The sequence below is a fragment of the Pseudopodoces humilis genome, chromosome 5, assembly GCF_049639895.1.
Source record: "Pseudopodoces humilis isolate 2021_Gansu_Grassland_sample_001 chromosome 5, ASM4963989v1, whole genome shotgun sequence".
In the NCBI taxonomy this organism is placed as follows: domain Eukaryota; kingdom Metazoa; phylum Chordata; class Aves; order Passeriformes; family Paridae; genus Pseudopodoces; species Pseudopodoces humilis.
In genome coordinates, this window is record NC_142204.1 from 17,926,309 (window position 1) to 17,948,274 (window position 21,966).

Sequence of the window (21,966 nt, forward strand, 5' to 3'; positions counted from 1 at the left end):
GATTTGGTAAAGGATTAATTGCTCTACTCTGTTATAGAGGTGTGCACATTTATGCCTTTAGAGAAAACCTGAGCGTAATTTATTCCTGTCATTGCATTTAGGGAATGAAATTTTGACTTGGCTCTCGACTGAGAGTTTTTTCCATAATTTTACATTTGTAGCTGCGCTGTATTGCCTCTGACAAAGGTGTTCTCTATAGACTGTTTTTCATATCCTTTTTCTTTGAATTCCAGAGACTAAGACGATAGAACAACGAAGTGGCTACACATTTGACAACAAAGGACTGATCACAGCATTTAATTTTGCTGGAAATACTCCCGGTGGCAACTGAAGGATCAGCTGCAAAGGTCAATGGGAAGGGTCTCATCGTTACATTTTCTTGAAATCATCGTGACTTCTGAGTGATAGGGGAGGGTAATTCAATGCTGCAGAAGGTTTTCTGGAAAATAGCGGTGTGCTTCCCCCACCAGAATGCTCTTTCTAACCAGCTACTGTAATGTACAAATTCTTGTGGTGTTTTTATAATTTGATGGACTGAAAGGAAACTTTTGTCCTCAAGGAACCTGGATGACCGGGAGGGGCCAGGCTGCATCTAATTGAGTTGCACTTCTCAGGTTTTTGCTGTGCAGAATTGATAGATTCATATGGATAACAGTGCCTTCTGTTGTACATGGATTGCCTGAACAAATGGATTTTGGAGTGCATTATAATTTTTTAAGTGTAAGGACATTTCTTGATACACTGTAAGCCTTGGTTCCGTGTTTTCCAATCACCTGCTTTTTACTGCTCAGTTTAATGGTTTGTTGGTTGCATACAAATTGTTGGGTTCAGAATATTAGCACACCTTCCCTATTTGGTGCAGACCAAATGTGTAGAGGGAGGTGTCTGTTGGACTTAGAAAGCATACACTGCTTATGTCAAAGGGTCTTAACAAAATGGCAGATTTTCCCTTGATGCAGTAGTCTTAAATTATTTCTCTTAGCCATGAATTCAACTCAAGTGAGTTGCAATGGCTTGCCTGGCAGGTGGCTACTCTAAATCTACATCAGTGTTAGCTCCTGCCTGGACAAGTGGTGTGGCCCTCTTATGTAGAATGTTCTATGTGACAACTTATTTCTGCTATTGTTGATGAATATTGGATTATACGTGGGATAATCTCTTCTGGTTTTATTCATTCATTGCCATTCCAGTGGTAGTACTGAATAATGTGGTACAAAATATTTGCAATATTTTATTTATTTTGATAGAAGAAGAACAGCTTCAAACTTACTTCTTACTGTTACACTCTCTGATTGTATTTCTGGTCTGCATTGCAGTTGGTTATTCTTGTTCCATGCTGAAATTTCTTTACCTAACAGATGTTTTTCCTAAATTTTGAAGACTGGTTTTACCAGTGAAGGTTTAGATTAGATATTAGGAAAACTTTCCTCACGGGAAGGGTGGTCACACATTGGGACAGGTTGCCCAGGGAAGTGGGGAAGAATCAACATCCCTGGAAAGTGTTTAAACAACACATAGATGTGGCACTTAGGGACAGGGTTTAGCAGTGAGCACGGGGTTAACAGTTGTACTTAATGATCTTAGAGGTCTTTTCCAACCTAAAGGGTTCTGTAGAACAAGGTGTTTGTGGAGAAGTTCATTTAGAGAGGAAGTGATAGCAATACTAATTTGAATAGGTGCCCCTCCTTTAGGTCTACTGGGATTGCAGTGGTGTAGCAAAAAGTGGAAGGGGTGCTTTAGAATGTGAACTTTGGATTGGAGATAAAATGTTTAGACCAGATTTTGTCTCTATGTGTTAATTTCTTTATGATTTAAAAATATTCACCAATCAATTTTAAACACATACTAATAATCTATTTCTTTACAGCAGTGTCCCAAATAAAAAGTCAAAGCCTTTCCCATACCACATCAAATTTTCCACAACTACGGTAAATTACAGACTGCTCGCCCTGTGCAGTGCTGAAGCTTACATTTTGTCATTCTGGTTGAGTCTGATAAATCTGAAGCATTCTGTGCCTTGGTTTCTGGAAAAGGCCAGAGGATCTCTGCCCGTTCTTTCTGGAATTTTCCTAGCCTGACAGTTAGGCTAGGAATTCTAGGGACAGAATGTTCCCTGCGCTTTCCTGTTTCCTGTACCTTTGTGTCAGACTCTAAGGCTGTTTCACTGCTGCTGCTCCCTCTTTCTTTTTTTGCCTTCCTCTCCCAAGCAGCTACAGAGTAAAGTTGGCCTGGTCCACTGGTTAGGTTTTTCACTGATACTACTTAGTTAATAGCGACAGTGAAAATGTCCTGTTTGCAGGCCTGTTGTACATGTGGAAAATTGTGAGATTTCCAGGGTCTGTATTTCCAAAAGGGAACAGTCTGTTGAGCTGCATTGGACAGGCTCTTTAAGGTCAAGCAGCAGAGGGCCAGAATATCCTTTATTTTGAATGTCTGGTTATGAAAATTACAGATTGCTTGCTAATTTAGGCATGGGGGTGTATTGACTGAGAGAGTAAGTAGGAAAGCAATACATCCAGTTTGTTGGGGAGTTTATCAGAAGCCACAGAAGTTTTGAAATCATTCACAAATTAAAGAAACATTTTCTGGAAGTTAAGGGCACTTCCAACTTCTCTCTTACATGTCAATTGAAGTTATGTATTAGGCAGGTAAACTGTTTAAACCCTTTATTACTTTATTAAAAGAAAAAAGATTTTCAAGCTGGGTTTCTTTCAAAGCCCATTTGCCTTCTCTATACTGGCATGCAGAGTAGAAGATGGATTTATTTTTCTTCTGCTGATGAGGTTGCTTGCACAGTCACAGGTAATATTTAGGAGTTGATGTGTTCAAGGTAAAATCTGCTTTTGCATAGCATCATCTTGGTGTCACTCAGCTGAACTATAGCTGCTCCCTAGTTCTGCTTCTTGTATACTTTTCAAATCAACTGTCAAGAAAATTTCATCCAGATGTTTCATACAAGAGTTTAATCAGCAGTGTGGAGTCGGGAATCTTTGTTGTCTATTTCGCAGTAGGGTCAGAGATGTCTGAGGGAATGGCATGTAAAAAGGTTAAATGCCTTTCCCTTCCCAGAAGATTCATGAGCAAATGTTTCTACTGGCAAAAGCAAATGTTAATTTTTTATTCCTTTTTTTTGAAAAGGGTTTCCATCCAAAAAGATTTATTGGGCTCTGGCCTCCACTTTAACATATGGTTCTCTTTTAACATGATAAATACCCATTTGTACATTATCATGAGTAGGTAATGGATTTTAGGTGTTTCTTTCTGAGCTGTGTCCAGCTTTGTACTACATTAAAGGGAGAGTAACACAAATGTGCATTTACTATCTCACTTTGAAGCCGAGGTAATCGTGGAATATCAGATACCAGCACTGCCAACCAAGCATGATGTATTTGCTATTGGAACGACAGAGAATCATGAATGTATTGCAAAATAAAACAAAGGCTGATAACTGGTGAGTTATGTTGCCCCCTGCCCATGTTCCCAAAGTGTACAGATGATCTGTGTGGGTACCACAGTGGCTTTACATAGGAAATTAGTGTTATGGAGGTTATAATCATAGCAAATGTGAACTTACATAAGCTGCTTTTCCAGATAAAATTAACTGATCCTGGGTGTTGAACTGCATATGCTGTTTTGTCACTTGTAAAAGGAAAATAAGAATCACCAGGTGTTTTGGCTGCCTCTTTTTCCTGTCTCTCTTTCAGCATTGAAGTACATTGCTTTCTTTCATTACAAAGCAGAATCTTTAATCACAATGGCGAGCTCCAGGAAGAGTGTAGAATATCAAGCTGAGGAAAAGGTTAAAAAACCTCAAACCCGAACAACCCCCCAAAACCCACATGTGCACAATCTGACTGAAATGAATGTGCTTTGGGAGTGTTAAGTCAAAATATTTGAAGAATGTCACACAAAATGATACTGTGAGATTGTTTTCTTTAGGGAAAAAGGCTGCCTGTGGGGTGTCAAGGAGCCATGAAATGCTGTGCTTTAGGACATGCCCTTTGCCTGTGAAGTCCTGGCAGTTTGTGACTCTGGACTCCATCACACATTGTAGAGGAGAGATGGTAGGACAGTAGAGGATTTTTTTTTTCTTACTACAAAGCCAGAGTCTGTCTTGAGATTGTTCTTGAGCCAAAGGAATTGTAGAAAACATGAATGATTAAATGTCGTGTTTCCAGAATACTTTTCTGTCTTTTTCTTCCCTCCTTTTCTTCTTTTGTCAGCCACAATGTTATTGGATATTTCAGGGAGTTTTCAAAATACCTGGAAAGGTAAACCTTAAACAATTTTTATAAAATCTTTTTCTTGAAGCAATGCAATTTATCAGTTGCATTTCTCTCTGTAGAATAGTCTCTCATTTGACAAACAAAGATGATACAGAATTTCAAAAGCCCCTCACTTCTGCCTGTGGTTTGATGATCCCCTCTGTGATTTACTCCTCAATATGGGTACTTTGAAATCCCCACACCTTGTACTGAAATTTGCTCAAAGAACAGGCAAAAATGCCAGGCAAAAGTGCCCAGTCCTCATTCTGAGATCTGCCCCTGTCAGTCTCTGGTTAATATCTGGCAGTCTGGTGGTCAGTTCCTCAAGGATCTCTGTCTCTAATTGAGGGCATTCTTCAAGTCCAAGAGGCTGTCTCTGCAGGTAGGCAGAGAATCGATTTTCCCTCACTGCAGAATAGCAGGCTTGGCTATGAACTTCTTGATCTTAGGAGTGAAAATAGCATTGTTTTCCGTGGTGTATCAGGTTTTAACCCGGATGAGTGGGATACAGTAGAGGTGTATGTTCCCATTGTGTTTAAGGAAGCCAGACACTATTCCAGGTACCAGAAAGTCTCAGCATAAAACTTTATCGAAAAGAGGATGTGTGAACAGGCCAAGCTGCTTGCTTTGGACACCTCTTCTACTGCTACTACTTTGTGAAACCAATCAGGGAAAACCAGTGTAAAATGAAAAAAAAATTAAAGCAGTGCTTGGGCAGTAGACAGGCAGAAACTTTCCTGGCCTGTGGATCTATTTCCAATACTCACTGCAAATGCAGTATGCATCATCTGTATGGATGTAGCACCCTGACTGACAGCCATTAATGAGAGGTGAAGGCTTAATGTGACTTTTCTCTGTCAGAAATCAGATGTATTCCTTTAAAAAGTCTGGAAACTGCTTGTCCTGACTGATATGCAGTCACCAATATGAGACACTCAGTGGGATTACAATCTTTCTTAAAGATTATCAGCATGCCTCCTAAAGGGCTACTGAAAGTAGCTCTTCGTCTAGGGAGCTGGCAGATGAACTACTCTTGGACTAGAAGAATTTTGGGGAGCAGCAATTCAGAGAGAATCTGCAGGCATATGTAGTTGTGATGAATTGGGAAAGGATCCATCTAAATTGAGGGGATGCTTTGGATATGAGATCTGCAGCATTCCCAATGTTGCCTAGGTCTTCTAGGGAAGTATCTAAGAACTTTGTCCCATGCCTCCCTTTGGGAAGAGAATGTGCTTGGGCAGCCCCAAATTTGGTGTGGTGCTTTGAACTTGAGATCAGAAAATTATTTTGATTACAAATTGTTCATAACAGCAAAATGAGGTGGAAGTGGTATATTAATGCTAGAATTCTCTTTGTGGGCTGTATAGAGGTTCACAGGCTCTGTTCATGGTGGGGTAGGAGTTGAACTTTCAGATCTGTGGATTCCTCCAACGTGGATACAACAGTGTCACCTGCAGGTTTCACCTGAGAAAGTGTCGGTCAGGGGCTGCCTGCTGGACCATCTGGATTATGTTACATGAAGCGAAATGCAAAAACTGTAAAATTACTTGATAGTTAAAGCTGATGAGCAACAAAAATTTTCTTGAAATGAGATTTTATTATTCTTCTCAGGTATGCTTTAATTTTCACGTTTCGTGCCCTTATACAAATTGCAAAATTACTGCATAACATAAAGGCCTATTAATTTCTTACAAAACTGTTTACCATTGGAGGTGTTTATCCAAGAATTGTTCCTCACTTTTAGGTATTTTCAACATGTTTGCTAGTGAAGTTGCACATATCCATTTTTCACCACTTTTCATGCACAGAGATCTTGAAAATGAACTTAACAAAAGGAAGAACAATGCTTTGAAAAGGGAAGATTATGCATAAGCAGGTTATTTTTAGAAAACAGAAGAACTATGGCTTCTGAAGACAATACGAAAATGTAAATATTTATACAAAAGTGCATGAGGTAAAGAAATTAATGTACGACAATATAAGCAAGACACATTCTTTGATCACAGCTGTAATGTTTATTTTTCATTGCCAAACAATGTGTGACACTTGCTTTTGATTGCATGTGCTCTTGGAACAACACCTAACATAAATCACATTAAATGTTTTGGGGGCTCAAAGAGAGACCAAAGAGGCCATGCAAATTTATTTTGATACTAAAAGTAAAGAGATGAGCCCAGGACTGCTGTGACTGGAGGGAGCCTGCTATGTGCTACATTAGCAGATTGAACTGCAGGATCATCACCTTTGTAAAAAGTCTGAAATATTAAATTGTGGGTTGGCTTTGAGGGCAAGAGTTGACAAATGCAACGCATGCATTGGTGACAAGAAGAGCCTCTTCCTAGCTTAAAGAATTCTGTACAGTGTTCTCTTAAGCTCTGCTGAATTTGCTTTAAAAACAGTAATAAATCTTATTGCTTAGGTCGAATGTTACATCTGTTGTGCATTTATATGGGAAGAATAATATTTCTTAAAAAAATGTAACATGCCACCTACCAAGGAGCCAAATCTCATTTTATAGCTGCTTTTCATACAGCCATAAAATTTCTTTGCAAGAACACCCGAGAATTAATTTTAAACAAATGTGTGTGTTATCCAGAGATAATACGTGCATTTGTGTAGCAGTGTATTTGTTAATCTCTGATGTGATGGCAACTGTTCATTTACACGCATTGGCCGTGAAAGAACATAATTGCTGTTTGACACAGAACACTCCAACATAATTCTCAAAATAGCAAACTAGTGAAGATAGTCACCTGCACCAGAGCTTCGGCCAGTCTTCTGTGCATGGAATTCGTAAAAAAGACACTTTTACCAGGTTTCCACAGGACGAGAAATGAATTTTCCAGGCTGCAACTGCAAGCCTGGTGTTTGTATCAGTGGAGTATTTCTCTCTTGAAAAAGTTGCTGAAGTAGCCTGTTTGCTAAATTCCATTGATTGATAATGCTTGACCTTTACTGCATGGGCCACTTCTGTGTGTCCTCCACGGTCTGTCTGTCTAAAAGCAGTGCTTAGGGGGCCACGTTTTTTAACTGGGGAGGTTGAACTAGTGTAGTTTGCCCAAAGCCACAGCAACGTGTTGCAGCTGGCATGAGAAATTAAAATTCTGGCTCTGGGAATGCCTAGGAGTTTTGCTATTGGCTCTAAAGGAGCTAGCCTTTTACCCATGCAATTTGCTAGGTCTTGGTGTTTGGATCACTGCTAATACCTTCCACATAAACTCTGCCAGAACATACTTAATTTATGAAATTGTTCAGCAACAGCGAGTTCCACTATCGAACTGCAATTTTAATCTGTCTAGCAGTGACACTGTTTAATTGTATTTTGTGTGGGTTGCTTGGTATGACAAGCTCTCCTGGAAAAAAAATGGTTCTCAGCAAAGTGATGAATGACATCCCAGTTGCTAATTCCCCTTGAGGCTTTGAAGTGAACCTGATGGATTGGAAGCAGAACTCCAAATGACTGGTGGTATCATCTGTGCCATGTGTGAGGGTGCAGGTTGGGAAGCCCCTCTGCAGGTATTAACAAACATCCTGGATTGGTTGTGAGGTAGTAGGTTTTGACTGCCACTTCTAACAGGCTCTAAAGAGTGTATTTGTTACCAAAGTAAGTATTTGGCTCCTATGCTGCCTCCTGCCCGCTGACAATGTTGATCTTTTCTGGACTGGAATCATATTCTTAACCTGAATTCTAACTCCCAGTCTGTTAAAATGGTAACTTGTTTCATTTGGTCCCCAGCAAGGGTGAAATAGGATCAGTGTTTGCCTTCTCTTGTTGCCAGGTATGTTAAATTAACAATTTAAATTATTTAATTACCCATTTGATTAAATTACCGGAACTTTACCCAATGTCATGCAGTTTCCTGCTGATTTTTTTTTTCTGGCAGAGCTCAAGCTACATGTGCACATCAGGAAAACTCTCCATAGTCATGTAAATGAGATTCCAAGCAAAATACAGAGTATGGAAAGGTCATATCAGTATATGAATAATGGATTTTTTTTCCTTTTTTATTAAAATGCATTGGCCTTCTATCTCTAAGCACTTTGTAGAGCAAAATGTGCAACTACAACAAGTAAGGATACCTTAAGCAGTTTCTATTAAATAGAAATACTCCATACTGTCCTTTTTACACAACATACCTTGCCTTTAACCTGCCTGCCCTGAGGTGGTTGTGCAAAGTGTGGTAATGGGGCCAAATGTTTGCACCTTTGTGTAGGGATTTGAGCACAGTCATGAGGCTGACGCTGGGCTCTCAGCAGCACCTGTAGCTGTGCTCTGCAAGAGCTGTGTGCTCACAAGGGAGAGCACACCCGGTGTCTCATGTTCCGCTTGCCCTAAGGATCTTCCTGGAGGATGCAGGGGTTAAACAAAACTGCAACAAGAGTAACTGGAGAACACAGCAGTGCATCTGACTGTGCACTGAACTGAACCGGTTATCACCGTCCTTTGCTATGTATAGACCACTCAAATGTGTCAGCGTGAGGTGAGATTAAACACAGACATGGAGTCTAGTTCCTCAGTTTGACAAGGATCATAATTCTGCCAAACAAGAATCAACTCAGTTAGGGTGAACAGAATGATTACCTCAATTTCTACTACTGTTTTGAAGGAAAACTGACAAAGATATGTCTGCACCATAGTGATGGAAGGAAAATGAAAAGCCAGCCTGGCCAAGAGAGAATCCATAGACAAGAAATACCCTAGACATTGATTTCACTGGAACAGCAAACATGGAAATCACTGCAAAGAAGAGCAGCTATTCCAGATGTTCAGTTACAGAATATTTATCCTAATGCATCATTAATCAAAATGTTTGCTGATTACATGAAGGTAGGACTAAGGTAAAGAGGTTGCAAATTCTTTCCTATTGTGCTTCTCTGATCTGTAAGTATTTAGGAACCCGGAGCTGTCTGAGCCACCAGGCTGGAGGCTCTAAAGGGACTTTCCTGGCTGCCAAAGATTGTTCTGTCAATAACAGAGAATTCTGCAGAGTCTCAGGCTCAGTTATTGTTGTTGCTTCTTCCTAAATCTGGTGAAGGCTCATTTGATTTTTTGTTTATGTGATTTTCTATCAGTGATTGATATTCTTCTAATAAAATACACAAACCACTGCCATTGTGTGTCTGAAGTAGCAGCTGTTTTTGCCACAAATCATGCTTGGCTGCCTGTTACAGGAGTGCTTGTGTTCATCTCTATTCTGATTAGGTTTTGTTACCCTCTCTCTTTGCTGTCTGTTCTGTAGCTTCACAATGCAGTGATCTTCCAGGGCATCAGGAAGTTGTCTTAGATCTTCAGCTTCTGCTTTCTGTAAACACAGAAATCTTCTCACTTAATTGTGATTCTGGATTCTTCTGTCTTCTTATCACACATGCACCTCTTGGGGGTTTGTGACTGTGATCTGCTGAATTAGCAAGAACTGTGCTAGATTTTTCTGCCAGTAGATGCTCCCATAAAGCATGCTCCATGAAATTCTCTTACTGTTCTCTTTCTTTTTTTAGGTACAGTTTCATGTAAAATGTTTTCAAATAGATTTTGTGCAATTTTTTTTTCCAGTGTTTCAGGACCAAATTACCGAATCAAGGCCCAAATCCTCATATGATGAAATTCTGTAACTGTACTGCAGGTTGGGGAAGATAAAGAAAACATGAGGCAAACACATCCAAGATTAACTATGGCAAGAAAAAAGGAGTATTGCTTTGCTTATAAACTTATAAAGTTTTGGGCAGGGGAAGATTTAATTTGCTTCTACTTTTTATTTGGGTTTGGAGCTGTAGTTGACTTTTAACTCTGGATTTTACTTTATGACAGTATTGCTGCAGGGAAATGTAGCATGAGATACTTAATGCCAAAGGATGTGTGCTACTTTATTTTGTTGTCATTTTTGTGGCTTTCATCCAAGGTCACTTGTGTCATGGGGCACCTGAGTCCAAGATTTATTCTGTGGCAGGAGATTTCCTAACAGTACGCTAACAGTTCATAATCTAAAGAAGTTTTGAAGCTATATTAAAGCACGGGGAAGCATTTCATCCTTCTCTGAATGGTTTCAGTTTCACAACAGAACTTTGTACAATAACATTTTCTTACTTTTTTAAAAATATCCCCCTTTTGGTTGAGGAAAGAAATAGAGGGAAAAAATCAGCAACTGTGGACCTTTGAAGATGCACAGATGAGCAGTAGGATATGGAATGCTAATAGGTAGGTGACAGAAAAAATAACCCACTACTGTTACGGCACGTGCTGCAACAAACCCATGAGAGCGACCTGTGCCCTCGGGGCCCAGAGGACACCACTAGAAACTACTGACAATAAAAGCGAAGGGATGGGTCTTGTTTGGGTACCCAAAGACGCTTTAGGGATCCAGGGACAAGTGCAAGATTGGGATAAGGGCAGAGGGTTAAATGAGGGGCAAATGGGGCTGCTCTGATGGTCGAGGTCCAATAGGGACAAGGGAAAGTGGTGCAGGGGAGTGGCTAGAGACTGGGAGAACCGATGGGATAATGGGTGGAGCAATGTGGCAAAACAGCCAATAGGGGTAAAGGGAAGCGAGAACATTCTAGAAGTATACATAAATGGTAAATGGGGGCTGAACAGGGGTGATACCAATTTTTACAAACCATTAGAATAGCAGAACCCAAAAGGTATTAACATGTGGTTGCAAAGGCCTGTGGGAATAAGGTTTTCCTCACCCTAATCTAGAGGGGTGTCTCTCCTCTCTTGTGTCATCCCTTCCAGGGTTGAGGCATTTTGGTAACAGGCCGCTGGGCATCCAGACACTACCTAATTTTAGACATTTAATTTAGATTAGGAGGCTTATCTTGTTAGGTTTTTGTAGGAGAGTGAGGGATAGCCAGAGCTGTGTTCCTAAGGCATCAGAGGCTCTGATCAGAAATCATCCTCTGGCAAAGCCTGCTTCCTTCTCATAAAGCAGGCTCAGGGAAATGAACCATCCATGTTGGGTGGATATGTGAGTGCGCCACGGGTGGATTTATTTTGAAGGGAAAGAGAAACACTTAGAAGGATAATAACCTACAGTAATTAGAGAAGTCTCCACATCTTGTTTGCTGATTGTGTGCAAATGGATAGTCAGTTTTGCTGATGTTTGTGCATAAGAGAGATTCTTGAACATGACTAATTTGATGCATATGCTTTGTCTTCCCATGGTAAATTAGAACCTTTCCTTGCCCAGGAGCTGAGTTGTAGCTCTTCTTATTGATTGAAAGTGTTTTATGTTGCCTTAATTGCACCATTTAGCATGACTTTTTGGTGCTTTTTAATTTTGCTTTTTACTGTGGATTCTCTAACCCAAGTAAATGGTACTACAGCATTCAAGAAACTTGGGGGCCATTCAAGTCAGCACTTCATCAGTGCTCTGAAAGGTAATCTATGAAAACCAAAGCTTTGGAAAAAGGCTATTTGTTGTGACGTGCCTCGGGGAGGCAAAGAGTTACTTTCAGATAAGCATTGTCCCACCGCAAACCCCTTGTGAAGGGCGGCCCAGGAGTTCTGGTTGGGTTTGAGTCCCTGGGGGTTTCTCCCTCGTTGTGTTTCTAGTGGTCCCTGACCCTGAGCTCCACCCTCAGGGGTGGAAACCCTCAAGAGTTCTGTCCTTCAAAATCCCCTGCTCGGCCTCTGTTCGGGGCTCTTTGTTCTGTATCTGAGTTTGTTCCCATGCTGAATAAATGGTTTCATGAACCGGGAGCCCGTCTCGTTGGTGTTCCATGCTGGTCCTCAGAATCCTGCGGCTTCCTGGACGTGATCCTGAGGTTGTGGACTACTACAGCCATTGGCATGAAGAGCTTGGAACTCTGCGGGACAGAAGCACCTAAAGGTATGTAAGGTTCTCATTCTGAGTTAGTGAAGGTTTTGAGCCTCTGGCCAGGTGGTGTCCAGATCTGTCCTTTAGAATTCAGGGAAAGTCCTAAAGAAAAGAAAGAATCCTTGAAGAAGTATGTTACAGAGCTGAATTTTCTATCAATTTCTATTATTATTCTTCCTTGAAGACTTAGAACCAGAACTTAGTTCAGGTTAGAAGGGAGCTTAGCTGCCCAACACACAGCCAGCTCGGAGATCAGATAAGACTGCTCACAATTTTATCCAGCCAGTCGTTTTGCTCTTTCTGTAAGATGGGCAGGGGAAATCTGAGGGTAGCAGAATAGCTTGGTTGGCCTGTGTGGGCAGAGATCATTAGAAAGGCAGGTGATTGACTTGTTCAAAATGTGTTAATGGCAGTAATCTTGAATGAAGTGGCTCTGCTTCCAGCAGAGGATAATTAGCCTTTGCATTTGAAAGGAAATGAGCAGGAAAAGCAAAAAGCATTAGGCATGAGTCCCACTACCATGCAGTTTCTAACTCTGGAAACCACAGCTTGCTTCAAGGAGTGTTGGCTTCAGTTGCAAGGGTATGTCACTTCCTCAGATCAGGCCAAAACTGAAGCGTGAACTGTAGAGTTCTGTGGCATCACAAACTATAGAGCTGTGGGGGAAGGGAAGGTGTAAAGGGAGAACCTACATGAGAAACCTGTGGCTGTTTGGACTGCAAAGTGTCAGCAGGTGTCTGGTACATTCTGCTTGCTGAGGGAAGCAGGTGGCTTATTATTCACAGGAGGAAAGAAAAAGAAAAGATCTCTCAAGATCCAAGCATGGGAGAACCAGATGAACGGAGGGTCCTCCAGAGGTTTCAAGGAGATGGGTTGTTTTTTTCCAAGAAGACAGAGCATTTTGGTAAAGGAAAAAAGGCTAGACAGGGAAATACTGGCTTTTGAGGGTTGTGAAAGGCACCTGCAGGCATTTAGTTTGTGTTACTGTCAGGGAAGGCATGGGCACATTCCTGACCCGAAACTGCTCAAAATATAGCATAGAGATAGACGCAGAGGCAGCACAACTGTGTCTTCCCAGTCTTCAGTTTCGCTGTCAGACTTCACTTCTTTGCAGTGATCTCTCCCTTGGAGGTGCAGATACATACTGAATATACTTATACAATATATAATTAGTATGTTTATTTGTACAATGTATTGCCTCTTTATGGATGTATTGAAAAGCCACATAGGAGAGACCGGGCTGTGGGAGGGTCTAGATAACAATGTCATTGAGGAATATGTGTCAATAATATCATCAAAGGCATTGAGGAAGAGAGGATACACAGGTAGAGGCAAGTTTATTGGAAAGCTATTAATACAGCTACAGAGCCTGTTCTTTCTCCAGTTTAGAACTCAGCTGGAACTCCTAAATCCTTAGTGTCACTTGTGGGGGAAACGCTTTCCCTTTGGTACCAAACCGAGATCTCCACCACAAAGCAGAAGCCTGCCACGTGTGGGTCCAGCCAAGGGACACATGACAGGGACAGTGTGGAAAGAGGGAAGGGAAGGGGAAGGGGGAAGGGGAAGGGGGAAGGGGAAGGGAAGGGGAAGGGAAGGGGAAGGGAAGGGGAAGGGGAAGGGAAGGGGAAGGGGAAGGGGAAGGGGAAGGGGAAGGGGAAGGGGAAGGGGAAGGGGAAGGGGAAGGGGAAGGGAAGGGGAAGGGGAAGGGGAAGGGGAAGGGGGGAAGGGGAAGGGGAAGGGGAAGGGAAGGGGAAGGGGAAGGGGAAGGGGAAGGGGAAGGGGAAGGGGAAGGGGAAGGGGAAGGGGAAGGGGAAGGGGAAGGGGAAGGGGAAGGGGAAGGGGAAGGGGAAGGGGAAGGGGAAGGGGAAGGGGAAGGGGAAGGGGAAGGGGGAAGGGGAAGGGGAAGGGGAAGGGGAAGGGGAAGGTGGAAGGGGGGAAGGGGAAGGGGAAGGGAAGGGAAGGGGAAGGGAAGGGAAGGGAAGGGAAGGGAAGGGAAGGGAAGGGAAGGGAAGGGAAGGGAAGGGAAGGGAAGGGAAGGGAAGGGAAGGGAAGGGAAGGGAAGGGAAGGGAAGGGAAGGGTGTCCACGCCGCTGTCCACGGTGCTCAGCGTGCTGCACCGGGGCTGCCTCTGTTGTCTTCTTGCCTCTTCTTACAAAGATGGGCTGCTCTGTAATCTTCCTGCCTATAATATCTCTGTGTCATTTCACAAATGGTGTGGCCTGCTGGAACCCAGGGATTTTCACTGTGGCAGTTAACTCTGAATATCTCCACCTAGAGCCACATTTCCTATTTCCTCTCAGAAAGCTGCTATTATAGAAATCACTGTCTGCTAAGCTGAGCACAGTGGGGAGTTCTCAGGAAGATGATTCTTCTGAAAATGCCTGTGAAATTCTACTGGAAATGTCTACACCAAAGCAAGGAGTAATTCCTCTTGTACCATCCCAGCACATCCACTGACAGAGTTGCAAAACCTGAATACTTAAAATCCTGACTGAACTGATGTGGCTGAGCTTCTGTATGCTCTTGATTACAATAGTTGATTGCCTAGAACTGCTCACAGTACCTAAAAATATCTGATATATTCAAACTATCAGCAGCACATCCAGCATACAGTACTGAGTGCCACCCACTGGCTTGAAATATTTTTTTCACCATGTGCCTGACTTGACACAGGAGCCAGAAAGCAGGAGAGAGACAGGAGTGACACTGAGAGGAAGAGTGTCCCTCATTGCTTAACTTACATGTTGAATTTGTTTAGAGTTCAAAGTTCTGTAGTACTAAAAAGCTCTTTGTGAAGTGTGATTGTTTAAATGGTGCAATCTCTCTGATGGTGTCAAAGTGCTGCTTTGAGTCCAGCAGTTCCTAGGAAAGCTGATAACAACACTTCTATAGGTTTTATTACATATTTCTGTCATGGTGCTCCGTGTTGGGTTCAGCTGTACCATTCTATAGGTGAGTAGCATTTATAAATGTAACCTTTTTAGAATAAGATAATTTATTTTTGACTTGAATGTGTTCTTGGATTTCTTCTGGCAGAGTATGTTTGGTAGTCAGGCTCACAATCTCAACACCCAGCATCACCTTGATTTCCTAGACCAACTGAGCATCCAAGGAAGAAATATGTGAAAGAAAAAGATCCTAGATCTCTAAACACTTTCTATGATTTCTGATGCTGTAACTTATGTCAGTCATCCCTTTTGGCACCTTTCTGAAAAGCCATTGTTAGTAGTCTAGGGCACTTTTCCCTTCTGTTCCTACAGATTGGGTCCTGTTTCAGTTTAATTCAGGGAATGACAGAATGCCTTCAGAATGCCTTTATTCAGAATGGCAAAGCCTTGGCTGTAAGAATCACAATGTTGATTTGCAGCCTTTGATATATAATAACTTTATTTCTGTATGTGTTGTTCCTTGCACTTGCAGGAAGGAGATGATGTTTCATCTACAACAATCTTACTTTCAACATAAGGGCTTATCCTCAGGAGTATTGTTAGTATGGGCCTTTTTTGTGTTATATATTAGATTTCATGTGATTCTAGAAATCTCTGCTTCATTTTTCTCACATGTTCAAGTAATGGCTGTACAAAGGAGGCTACTCATCTTGCCTGTGCCAAGCAAGAACTCATTTCAGCAATTGATGTGCCATCACCCGGTCTTTGCCTGCAGGACTCTGTTCTGCACAGGGAGAGTCAACCGTAGAGGAAAAGTTCCAGGAGTGGAGTACAGCCATTTATAAACCTGTGACAAAATGCAAAACGTGTTTCCCATTAAAAGTTGTGCCTGAGGATGCCTAATGTATAATTTTTCATCCTGTGATTTTCAAGAATGATGTACATGTGATTTTTTTTTTTTTCTTTTTTAATAGTGATCATGTTAGGAAGATCAGGTCAGGCAGATTTCGGCTAGCTATCAAGATGATTTTCATTCTGTATGTCACAAATTTGTCAATTTTTCCATCCCAAAAGGCTAAATTTTTTATTAGATTTGATTGCACAAGCTGATAGGCACAGGTTTATTTTCCCTCTTCTTTGCAGTATTCAAAACCTTGTTGATGGTAGTTGCAGGAAGATACCTGATAACTTCAGACACCACAATGTAGTAAGTTATGATTGTCTGGCAAGCCTATTCTGTCAAGTGGAAGAGAACTTTGTTAGAACAATATCTGTTATGTCTCTGTTATGAAATACTAGTTTTCTGACTGGATTATTCATAAGGAGATTTTAGAGAGACATAGTGGTCTCCTCCTCCAGAGCTATTTACCACCTAATTTCACTGGTTTCTGGTGTGCCTAGACTGCAGGGAAACATATGATGTGCTTTTCCTTCCCTGCAAAGCAGGAAATTGCCAATTGTGCATTATCGAAGGATGAGAGTTTGATGGAGAGCTCTCTCTGTGCTTCACTGTGATACAGTTATGCAGTAAATTTTCCAATGGCTTCTGCTGCCCAACAGAATTCACACCCTAAGGCTGTGTAGCAAATGTCCTGTTTTTAGAGCATGTCTAGGTAATGTCTCTGTGATCTTCAGAGGCAACAGATTAGCTATGGCAGTGTGTCCATCCTAATACACAAGGGCATAGCTGGCCCTGCTTGGAGCAGGACATTGGCCTAGATGACCTGGAGACCTGCCTTTCAGTCTTAAATCATTCCATGATTCCAATAAAGCATGTAGCCAGAATCAAAGGTGCTTCCTACAGGCAGTGCTGGAGCCATTGCTGCAGCTGCCCTTGGGCAGAAGTTTGTCTCCAAGTGCTGCCTTCATTTCTTCTGAGGAGCTTGGAGGCACTCAAGAGAGACAGTTTTTGGGGACTGTGGTGTGGTGTGCAGGCATTGTGCAGTGTGAACACTCCAGCACACTGCAGTCCTGACAAGCCTCTGTCTCCCTGCGTCCCATGCTTGGTTCACTGCTTGCTCCCATGGATGTGGCTGGATGGCTGCTTTTCTGCAGGACTTACTCTGAAGAAGAATCCACACAGCCAAACCGAGCCCTCTTGGGCACCCCTGGTGTTTTGTGAAAGGCTCAGGCATCTCCAGGTATGAAAAGCTCATGCCACCTGTCACCCCACCTGGTGTTCCATTGCTCTTCACTATGAGTGGGTTTTTCCCTGGGTTCCTCACAGGGTTGCTGGTTGCACAAGCCAGCACCAATCTGTGGGTCAGTCCTGCATTTTTACTGGGATGCAGGTTTCACATGCCTCTTTCCACTGCTTTCAAACAAGATAAATAACACAAGACTTTAACCTTTATTTTCTACAAATTGCCTTTTTCAGTGCCGTATGCCATGAAACATCCCTATAAACAGGGAGGAGCTGAAAGAACTGGAGTTGCTTTGAGTTATATGAAACCCAAGTTTGATTCCAAATAGTGACATTTATAGAGGCAGGTGGCTTGTTGAGTAGTATGCTCAACTGCAAGCCATGATTCTAAATGTCAGTCTGGGAATGCCATAAATCCTATCTAAAATATGCTCAGGTTGGTTTACGTTTCAACATGTTAGCCCAAAGCTCCTCAGACAAGAGAAGAATAAGCAGCGTGGGTGGCATAATTGTTACTTTTTTAGATCCCAAACATATGCTTTTAGCAATCAGGACCTCATAAATTTTCCCTCAATGCTTGTCAGTGTTGCTTAGGTTTCCAGCTAGGGACTTTGAACTCTGCTGGCCCTTCTCCAGAGCTATCATCTTGCTTGCACTGATGCCTGCAGTTTTGGGGGTCTACTGAAAACACATCTGAGGAAAAGAACACAGCCTTTACTGGTAAAAGACAGAACTTGCCAGGTAGGACTGAGACTTGTTCCCATTTTAAATGGGCCTTCCTTTACTCATCACCCTCTCCTTTCTACTTCCACCCCTGCCTCAAGCAGTGGCTGTCCTACAGTTTGGTCCTTTTGCATTTAGCCTTTGGCAGCCTGTGCTGCTCCTGTACTCATTTCCTCTACAAGTTTCCAGCCAGGTTGGGATTTGGAAATCCTGCTCACCCCCACATGAGGATCTGTGTGAGCAGTGTCACCAGATTTTAAGGCTGTTTGCTTCAGTGGCCCATTCTGACCTGCAGATAAGCCTCTGTGAAGCCTGCTGGAGACAGGCTGCCGCAGGGCTTGTAGGAGTTCTCAGAGAAAAAGGTTTGAATTTGTTTTGATTTCATATGAATTCTTTGTGGTTTTTACCACACTTAAAAATCTTTTTTTGAGGGGGGTGGGGGTTGTGTTTTTTGAGGTGTTTTATTTGTTTTTAAGAAATAAATAACTCCCATGTATTGCCCATTATTCAAAGCCTTTTGACTGGTGTCTCCTATAGGCTGGGCTCTGATGGGTTCTCAGCAGTGCCTCTTGGAGGTATCTCTTACATTTTTGGTGTGTGTCTGATGCAGAGGAGAGGGGGCAGAAGTGGGGCATAGGGTTGTTTGCAGAACCCTAAACACATTCCTTCAGAAATCTTTTTTCCTCCCTTCTGCTGAAATCAGATTTCACCTTGGTAAGTGCAACACTGTAGCAGACCTACCACTGGGATTTATGTCATCTTTACAGAGGAAGAAAAATTGCAGCAAGAATGATGTAGTGCTGCAGCTTTTCAGTGTGGTAAATTTAAGGTACTCAATTTACACCATTATAACTCTTCAAAATGATCTAAGAAAAACACCTCTGTAGCTCAAACTTTGCTTACTTCTCAAGTGCTAAGATTAACCTTTTGTGAAATCTTGATGTTAAACCTAGCTGCATTTTGGCAGAAATTTAGGGAGGAGAGAATGAAATGGTCTGGAAAGATGATCATGATTTAAGAAGCTGTTCTCACACAAAGCAGCCTCATTCTTTTATTTCTATTTATCTTCCCTGTCTTACAGAGAACATTTTTTGGCTATCAAATCACATTTATTTAGATCTCTCTTTTGTGTGACCAAGACATTGTCAGCCAGTTCCTGGCTTTCAACTGCTTGATTCTTAATATTTTTTTTAGCATTGGTTTGTGTATGAATTCATGCACTTAGTTTTAGGAGAAAATTGAAAAAAACAGCTTTCCCAGCATATGGAACCATATGTACCCACACAGGGGCCAGCAAAATGGCTGAACTATTTAGACTATCTAGCAGAGATCTCTGCTTGAGTTAAGAGTGTGCAGCCAGAGCACTGAAAAGTTGTTTTCTCTGGCAGGGTGGTCTGCAGCCCACGTCTGTCAGTGACTGTAGTGAGTGGTCAGCAGCTCATCTGCAAGAGATACGTTAAACATCACATTAAATGTAAGTTAAAGGTGGAATATCATGTTTGAAGAAGAGAGGATGTGCTGTGGGTTTACTGTGAGCCACTGGGCTGTAAGGTTTGGGAACGGCTGGTCTTTGTGACCAATAGAAGAAGGTGGGTCACCTTCTTTGCAAGGGATTTCTTCAGATCAGCTTTGATTCCTGATTGTTGCTGTGAAACAGTGGATCCACAGGCATCCCTCCTGTCTCAGCTCCTGTCCATCACTCTCTTTCTTGTGAAGATGGTCACCTTCCTCTACCTGCACTATCTAGGTGCTGTCACCATGAGGGAGGTGTCACCTGTGCATGCTGCTGGTTTGTCCTATGCCACAGTGACCCCCAGAACCAAAGAATTACAGAAAATGCTTGGTCCTTAGTTCTGTTTTAAATTGGTGGTGGCCTATTAGACCTTTTAACTCCAGAGGCCTGATCCTGCCAAAATTTTACTGTTTCCTTGTTGTCTGAAGATTGCTCACGTACCAAGTACATTGTTCTGCAGTATTTTCTGTATTTCCTTAGAGATGAGCAGCTGAAATTAATGTAGCTTTGCCTAAGCAAAGACAATAGAAGGGACTTTTTGGCAGTGCTAACCAGGGCATTGCTGGTAGTTGTTTATTAAAAAATACAGAAAAATAAACCCCAAACCAAACCAAAAACACCCCAAGCAACTAAAAAAAATCAAACCACACAACCTTAAATTAGGGCAGGTTTCTCACTCCCTTTTTCTGTCATTCTCCAAAGTCTGCTGGTTGTCCATATTTCCCAGCTGCCAGCTCTGGCCTTCTGAACTCAGCAGCCTCTGTTCACTGCAGCCTGCAGGGCAAACACGACTTGCTTGCGTCCCAGAACACTTGCAGCATTGATCACTCCTTGTAAATGGTGCTATAAACACCCACCGGGGGTTTGCTGTGTGATGATGCCCTGTGTGAGCACAGAGATCCCTTCTCCACACTCAGTGGGTAACTGAGGGCCTGGTGCACAGGAACAGATGAGTGTGAACTGCTGGCTTTGGGCATGTCTCTTTTGGATTGTGGACAGATTTCCAAGGCAGCAGCACATCCACTCCTGGGATACAGCTCAGTGCTTCCTTTCAGTGTTTGAAAGCCTTGCTTCGAAGAACTTCTAAATAAGGCAGGCAGAGCCTTTCTTAATATTAGTGAAACACTGTAGATTTCCCTAAATTCATCTTCCAAATGGCTGGGCTAATTTTGCTGGAACTCTCTGAAAAATATTTAGCCTGAGGCAAGCATATTACAGGGAAAATTTCTGCCTGAACACTGAATGTTTGACAGTTGCAAGCAACTGAAACCAGGATCTTGTGAAAGGGAGTAGGAGGCAGATTTAACTGTTTCATCTGTGCCAGGTGTCTGCCTGTACTAGCATATCTGGTTGGATGCATAAGTAATATGTACAAGTCCATAATATATCCTTTCTTTTTAGGAACCAGCTTTATTCTGGTAAAACTCATTTAGGTACAAGATCATAAACCTAGTATAACACTGGAAAATCAGGCTCTATGGATGTGCTCTGTGTGTGGTATCAATCTATTTGCAATGTATATATAAGTAAAATTTGTGGTGAAATGAGAAAAACAAGCTGCTTGTATATCATCAGGAATGAGCCCTATGTTATGCTTAATATTTTCCAGAGACAAATGTGGTGACAGACTTATCAGAAACACTGGCTGAAATTAAGCTGTTGGTCCAAACATCCTCATCATCCTTTATCCTAAAGCCAAAGCAAAAATGACATGTCCCAGTGGGTGTGGGCCATGGTAACATTACTTTTTATCATTATTATTATTATTATATTCAGATGTTGGTTGTGTTTACAGTTATAGTGCTGGCAGATGGACTCTATTAGAACTGCCAAATCTAATCATCTAGCCCCAAATCTGATCATATTACTGAAAACACAGTCTGGGATATTACAGGGGCCGGAGACAAATTGGCTCCTTCTTCCTTGCCAGCTCATCTTGCCATATCTATTTCAGAGTGGGGCACATCTATTTTATTGAGCCTCTGCCACTTGCCCTGGGTGCTTCTGGCTGGCTGTCAGGCAGACACCAAGCAAAGTCAGTGGCTTTACATTCTGGAGGGAAAACCACATGGATATCCTTATGGATTTGGCAGGTAATTGAGCTCAGGTTCACTGTGCATGAAAGATGAACAAGGGCTTGCTTTCCCATTTTGGCATTCCCTTTTTTTTTTTTTTTTTTTTGTAACAAGAGGAGATGTGGAGTTGAGGTGAGGTAATCCTTACAAGCCAATGTATGTCACTTCTCTGTGGTCAGACTGATTATTCTTATGTCCCAGGAACAACAAGCCAACAGCACTTGCCTGATGTATTTTTCATCCAAAGGGTAAAGTGGGCCCAGCAGCTAAACTGGGACAAAAAAAAATCCTTCAGGCAGGCCTAGCTGCTAGCACTTCAGTGAATTTCCACTACACAGACTCTGTTCCCTGGGTTTGATGGCTCACTGAGTGAAAATGAAGAAATGAGAAGATTAGCTTGCCCTCTTGAGAGAAAGAAATGTTCTTTGGAAAGCAAGGTAGATGCTCTGATTATATGCAAACAAGGAAGAGCCAAGGAAGCAGGAACCCCAAGGAAATTGCCATGTGGTAAAGGATTATTCTGATGAAATACTGTAGGGTAAATA

The 21,966-nt window shown here is 42.1% G+C and overlaps 1 protein-coding gene across 2 annotated transcripts in view; it reads left to right on the forward strand.

Annotated features, from left to right (window-relative positions):
* Positions 1-11,882, forward strand: part of IPO8 (importin 8) — a 53,939-nt gene extending 42,057 nt beyond the window's left edge. For both annotated transcript variants that reach the window (XM_088054754.1, XM_005527897.3), the window contains one exon: positions 234-11,882. Coding sequence is in view for 1 of the 2 variants with exons in the window: in XM_005527897.3 (XP_005527954.2) it covers positions 234-331 (98 nt within the window). In the remaining variant the exon portion in view is untranslated. The remainder of the gene's footprint in view (positions 1-233) is intronic.
* The last annotated feature ends 10,084 nt before the right edge of the window (positions 11,883-21,966 follow it).